Source organism: Loa loa (genome assembly GCF_000183805.2).
Source record: "Loa loa unplaced genomic scaffold supercont3.155, whole genome shotgun sequence".
NCBI lineage: Eukaryota > Metazoa > Nematoda > Chromadorea > Rhabditida > Onchocercidae > Loa > Loa loa.
In genome coordinates, this window is record NW_018108335.1 from 54,743 (window position 1) to 61,609 (window position 6,867).

The 6,867-nt window shown below is 32.6% G+C and overlaps 1 protein-coding gene across 1 annotated transcript in view; it reads left to right on the forward strand.

Annotated features, from left to right (window-relative positions):
* The window catches only part of LOAG_17929 (CBR-AVR-14 protein), a gene marked incomplete at its 3' end in the record, with an annotated part of 8,132 nt that extends 2,690 nt beyond the window's left edge, over positions 1-5,442 (forward strand). The window contains exons 3-16 of the mRNA XM_020450597.1: positions 82-162; positions 404-486; positions 1,013-1,153; positions 1,260-1,324; positions 1,734-1,821; positions 1,956-2,032; positions 2,574-2,684; positions 3,062-3,220; positions 3,669-3,699; positions 4,310-4,358; positions 4,409-4,484; positions 4,667-4,933; positions 5,016-5,175; positions 5,393-5,442. Coding sequence (XP_020305704.1) covers positions 82-162; positions 404-486; positions 1,013-1,153; positions 1,260-1,324; positions 1,734-1,821; positions 1,956-2,032; positions 2,574-2,684; positions 3,062-3,220; positions 3,669-3,699; positions 4,310-4,358; positions 4,409-4,484; positions 4,667-4,933; positions 5,016-5,175; positions 5,393-5,442 — 1,438 coding nt within the window. The remainder of the gene's footprint in view (positions 1-81; positions 163-403; positions 487-1,012; positions 1,154-1,259; positions 1,325-1,733; positions 1,822-1,955; positions 2,033-2,573; positions 2,685-3,061; positions 3,221-3,668; positions 3,700-4,309; positions 4,359-4,408; positions 4,485-4,666; positions 4,934-5,015; positions 5,176-5,392) is intronic.
* Positions 5,443-6,867: the final 1,425 nt, after the last annotated feature.

Consider the following 6,867-nt stretch of genomic DNA (forward strand, 5'->3'; position numbering starts at 1 on the left):
ATAATCACTTTAATATTTCTCTCACTTTAATATTTCTCTGTTTTGCTGTTTGTTTACAGTAAAAGATTAATATTATTGCAGAGAAGCAAGAAGGCATCTTATTGACAAGCCTAATGTGCTTATTAGAATTCATCCAGACGGTCAAATATTGTACAGCGTTAGGTAATTACCATTTTTTGCCTATAATAAATACAGCTATTTTATTTCTGTCGTCGTGGGAAATATTACTGAGAGTTGTGAAAAGATCTTAAATTGTACAATAGAATAAAACAACTTAATTAGTTGATTTGAAGTTTTGAAAACCTACGCAACAACTATTATTCGGCCTCTTTAGGCTTCAATCACTCTTTCTCATTACAAAATTTGAAACTTTTTTCATTTTCATTTGATGACATCACTGCAGGCTTTCATTAGTGCTGTCGTGTCCAATGTCACTGGAGTATTATCCGCTGGATCGACAAACATGTCTTATTGATCTTGCTAGCTGTTTGTTGGATTTTTTAATTTTTTTATGATTTTCTATTTTAGTCCTATACATTGGAGGATTGTTCCCTGTTTATTGATGGATTAGTTATAATTTCATTCTAAAAGATTTAAAAATTATGTTCCGTTTATTTTGGGTCTGTAATTTAGTTCGAATTGTAAAGAACCGAAATAAATTTTCATTTTAAAAAATTTCATCAGGATTATAAATATGATGTAATGAGATTTCGCATTCCTTGATCAAAAATGCGGAAAATAGTAGAACTGAGGAAAAACAATCTTTCAGTATTTTTTCTACGAGATAACTTCATCTGGGATATTTTTCTTGACTGCTCATCAGCACTCGGAATCCGAAAATATGGGAGGAGTGGTCTCAATATGTTGTAACTGACTTGTCATTTTAATATATTACAAAATCTTCGAGCATTTCTCGTTTCGATGATTGCCCTTTATCATTTTTTAATAGAACGCCGCTTCAGCTGTCGGCGGCAATGTATGAAATTTATATTTTATTATCCACTTCTTAAAGATGCTTACACCACTGATGATATTAAATACGAATGGAAATTGACAAATCCGATTCAACAGAAGGAAGGCTTACGGCAAAGTTTGCCAAGTTTTGAGCTCCAGGATGTCCTGACGGATTACTGTACGAGTAAAACAAATACAGGTATAGCATATTTAATTTCTTAATGAGTTTTCAGGACTATGCAATGAGAATACAAATTATTTGCATGGCTTTTTTCGGTGTCTAGTGTCGATGCCAACAGTTTCAGGTGAATATAGCTGTTTGAGGACAAAAATGATTTTACGACGCGAATTCAGCTACTATCTTGTGCAGGTGTGTGCCGTGCCATCCTAACATTTTACCCTCTGTAATAACTTCGTTTCAATAGTTGTACACAATTACCCTAAGTAGTGTGTGGACATTTCAACAATAAAAGCTCTGTGTTGACAAATTTAAATGCAAGTACTATTTTGGTAAATGATCAATTCAACGTTAGCTACAAGTTAGATCTGCTGGACTGCATTAGCAGCTGCCAAAAAACACTTATTAGAAAATGAATCTACCATCCCACTTAGCAATTTGATCATCATCAGAACAATCCATGACCACAACAGGCTCAATGGTCTGAAGTGACGTCAACAAAAGCTTTCCAAATGTCATGATCTCCCAATATTTGTAATAGTTGAGTGTTCTTTTTTTCGTCTTTTTTTCTTTTAATTTGGATGGTGGTCTGAATTTTCAGCTCTACATCCCTTCACTCATGCTGGTCATCGTGTCATGGGTAAGCTTCTGGCTCGACAAGGATTCGGTGCCTGCGCGTGTTACCCTTGGTATGAATGTTCTCTCAAAAAAAAAAAATCATCTCACTGTTTGTTTTCCGTTTTTTTCGAATATTTTAAAAAATAATTAGCATCATTTCTGCATAACTGGATGTATATTGTGTGTGTGTTTCAAATGTTTTCAGGTGTAACAACTCTTCTAACGATGACCACACAAAATTCGGGTATCAATGCTAAACTTCCCCCCGTTTCCTATACAAAGGTTGCTAATATATCTTTCAAAATAAGCTTCGAGAGGTCATTTGTACAATTGAAAAATTTATTTATTTGCTCGATTTGCTTGTTTTTATATTTATTTGCTTAAGTGCTTATTTTTACTAATTAAGTTATTGAAACCATTCATCAGCGATCCTCAAAATATAATGGTGAAGGCTTTTAGTGTTGTCATCGTTGTTTTTGACCGCTTTTAAATGGCTTAGCTTTGGTAGATCTTAGCTTCCTTCGAACTAATCATCGTTGCAAAAAATCAGCATAACTCCGAAAAAATGTTGTACTATATATTAATATCAACGGTTTTTGGTGCAGCTTCAGAAGTCATAATTTTTAATCCCCATTACATAGTGAAATTTTAAATTTTAAATTGGATTAAACAAGTAAATTCATTAATACAAGTTAAGAATCAAATTTACTCCTTCAGCTCTCCGAATTTTGAAATTATAAGATCAAAAGGGAATAAATTTTAATCGTCTTTAACGCATATAGTTTATTAGTAATAGGTTGCTTCTAGATAAGAAGTAATTTAGGCAATAGATGTTTGGATTGGTGTCTGCTTAGCCTTCATTTTTGGCGCACTGCTTGAATTTGCCTTGGTCAATTATGCGGCAAGAAAGGATATAACCACCGGACATCGAATGGTTCGTTTTAGGTCGTTTTAGGTCACGTGAAATGCGTTCCAAAATTTAATCTTGTCATATATCCACGGTCCTAATGAGGTGGACTAAATGAAGTGATGTAATAATAATATGTTTCTTTCTGAAAGTCTTTGGACAACAATTTCAGACGCGCAGTAGTGCTGTTTTAGAAGACACTCTACACTATGACATCACAATAAACTTATGAAGTAGTCAATTAAATGAAAGAAATGGCAAGACTTATGTTGAGTATGATTGGAACGGTTATTAAGGAACACTTTGATTGCGTGAAAAGTGGTCAAGATTCTGAAAGCATAACTGCTGCATTAATATGGAGCGTACGAAGGTTTCTGTATTGCTTTCCAGATGCTATTTTGCAGTTACCAAAATATACCAACCATATGGATTACTCATCCGGTTATCAACCCTTAGTATCAGCAACCAGTGCTATGACGCCTTCCCATTTTTGGTGGTGTTTTCGGCCATTTGTCCGACGCTACAGAGAGCGCTCCAAGCGAATTGACGTTGTTTCGCGCTTGGTAATTTCTAATATACCTACCAATTCCTATTTCTAATGTTACGTTCTCTATTCTGTCGTATTTAAGGCAACTTTTATTTTTGTGGTTTTGCATTTTTTAAAGTGTATTAGACTGCCAGGTAGACATCCATCGCTAGATACTAGTATGCTACTTCTCGTTTGCAAAACTTTAGAATTACTCATACTCTACAACAAATTGAGAAGTGGCCCTCAGGTTTTCTCGGTCTCTTTATTTCTCGGTCATAGAGTGAAGTCTTAAAGCACTCAAGAATCATGCAACTGATATAACAGTCTAGGTATCTCATGTGCAAAGACGAATTTCTTTTAATTATCGTTTACATCGTTTATATAAATACAACATATTGTTGACTTCGTAGCATCCTTTAGTTTTGAAAAAACTGTTGTTTGTTTTTGTATTAGTTTGATATAAGTCTTAATTACTTGTTCAGGTATTTCCGATTGGTTACGCCTGCTTCAACGGTATGTGTGTTCTTAAATACGACTACTATTAATGAAGCAAACTGTTACATCTGATATCCATTATGACTAGTTCTATCGAGCAAATACGGAAAGCGGGAATCAGTTTTTGAATAATTTGAAAACTCTATAAGATGTTAATTGCATGATAATGATTCACTTCATTGATGTTAATAGACCGCTGGACAAGCTTATCATCATTTTACACCGTGATGGCTTGATGCATGTAATATATCTGAGTTAATTGCTATTAATTTATCATATCATTACAGCATGGCTTGTTCTGAATTTTCGTTTTTCAGTGTTATATTGGGCTGTTTATCTCATTTAACAAATGCTTGGAATACATTAGCAATCTGTGCTTATGCGATCGAATTATACACTGTAGATTATGTATTGTACCATTGTTGACCAAATCAATTGGCGCTAATTTTTGCTCAAATCATTATTTATTCTTCAAAAAAATAGCACAACGAATACATCTATATTTATATTATCCTTTATTTTCAAAAGGAAAGACAGCACAGAATTCTTTGAATTGTTCTGTTCTACTCTGCCTTACTTTGAGTGGCGCAAGCTGTATACCTGTGATGCTACTGTAACACTGTTGCAGGTGAATACAGTTGTGCTCGTGTCATGCTCCTTCTTCGTCGTGAATACAGGTAACTTTATTATTGTTTTTGTAAATTTGTATATTACTCGCCTTATTTAGTTATTATTTAATTCAGCTTTATATACCGTGTATTATGCTGGTCGTCGTCTCCTGGGTTTCATTTTGGCTCGATAAGGTAAGCGGTTTTTTCCCGTATGTTTCACTGTCACTTCATATTTATTTTTTATTATCCTATTTCAAATACGATTAAAAAATTCAATAGTCTCCATCTTATATGCTGCAAGGAATTGCTTTATAAATTTGCAGTAGATTTTTAAGTAATTTTAGCCATTCGGTTAAATCATAAAACTTTGACAGGATGCTGTACCTGCTCGTGTATCATTAGGCGTAACAACATTGCTCACAATGACTACACAAGCATCTGGCATTAATGCTAAACTTCCGCCAGTATCGTACATCAAAGCAGTTGATGTATGGATCGGTGCATGCTTGATATTTATCTTTGGAGCTCTATTAGAATATGCATTGGTCAACTATTATGGGAGACAAGAATTTCTAAAGAAAGAGAGGAAAAAGAAAACTGAATTCAAGGGTTGTTTATATTCATCAAATCATCTTAATCAGGTAAGTGTTTTTCTAACTAGCTATTAATTAAGCAGATAAGAAAATAAGAAGGTGAAATATAAATTTCTGAAACTTGTTTTAGGACCTAAGGCAATCGTTACGATTGGATATGAATACGTACAGAAGGAAATGGTGGAGAAAATTTCGGTTGAATACATATCTGTGCGGTAACACTGAAGTTAGCAAACGTGTTGACCTCATTTCACGACTCGCTTTTCCAACCTTTTTTGCTTGCTTTCTTGGTGAGGCATATTTTTATGTTCATAATTTATTTGAAAATGTTTATTTGGTCTAATTGTTGAGTAGTTTGATTAATCAAAGGTCTTTAATCAATTGAACCTATATGATATAATGATCAAAAAATTTCTTGAACCAAATAATTATTTGATGCTATATCAGTTTCAGTGCTTTATTATGTGAATTATGTGAATTGATATGAGGAAATCGTCTTCTGTCCAGGTATATCGAAAGTGGAAGATGAAACAGTCATCCGAACAGGTGTAGAATGAAGCCTAAATAAGCACAAATATATGAATATGCACAATATAAATTTATACAACTTTCTGTGACAGTTTGAAAAACTGTTTTTTGTAGTGGATGGATGAATAAAGCGGGTCTTTATGATGTCATTACAGTTAATAAAATGGTGGTGGTAGCGATGATAGCAGGATAGTAGTAATAAAAGGGGGATGGATAAGCTCTTATTTTAATTAATGCCCCGAGTAGTGAAACATCCATAGCATGGCTCGGAATCTGGTGAACTTGAAGGGAGAAAATGGCAAGTATTAACGTATTAATGACTATATTTTTTTCTTTTTCCCGTTCATCTTTTTTCCTCCACTTATTCTCGTTAACTAACTCCTCTAATTTCGAGGTCATGGGTCAGAACTCAAATAACGGTGTTTGAAAACTCCTGGTGCCAAAATATCTCCTTAGTCATAAAATGGTCTGCTTTACTGTGATAATTATATTTCGTATACTTCCGTGAGTTTTGCGAATATAATCATGCAGAAAAATACAGTTGAATTTGAATTTTGTAGCAAACGTGTAGAAAATTGGAAAGAAATAACTGGCGAATGTAATGAAACAGTTATATTCAATAAAATGAAGCGAATGATTAGAGGGATTGTGGGACGGACGTTTTCAACCTATTCTCAAACTTTCAATGAATATGACGTATTGCTTGCTTAAATGAAGCGTGGATATTGAATGTGTACTCCAAGTAAGCCACTTTTGGTAAGTAGAACTGGTTCTGGGGGATGAACTGAACGCTGAATTTCATGGAAAATTGAACTTGAATCAAAATCAAATCTAACAATATGCTATAAGTCTTTCCCGCTAGTTCTCTGAAGGAAATTCACAGTATCCACATTCAAACCTTTCTCAATCCACAATCGCTTCTCATTGCTTTCATTACTTGATAATGATTGCTGAATTACTTAACTGCATATATGTAATACCACAATCATGCTTGTTGTTTACTAACTATCTGACCATAAAGGATATTTGATGAGAATATGAACTGATGAACTAACAAATGGTAATGATATATAAACCAGATTCTCGTGATAATGATATGATAGATAATATTATCTGGGAAAAAAGGATAATATGATATATTTCAAGTGAAACTATTTTAGGTTTCCTGTTCACATCATATATTCTTTGTGATTATATTGCATAATCAAATTAAGAATGGAAGAATGCCTTGTCAAACTTTAATAATAATAGTTTAATAATTAATAATAATAATAATAATAATAATAATAATAATAATAATAATAATAATAATAATAATAATAATAATAATAATAATAATAATAATAATAATAATAATAATAATAATAATAATAATAATAATAATAATAATAATAATAATAATAATAATAATAATAATAATAATAATAATAATAATAATAATAATAATAATAATA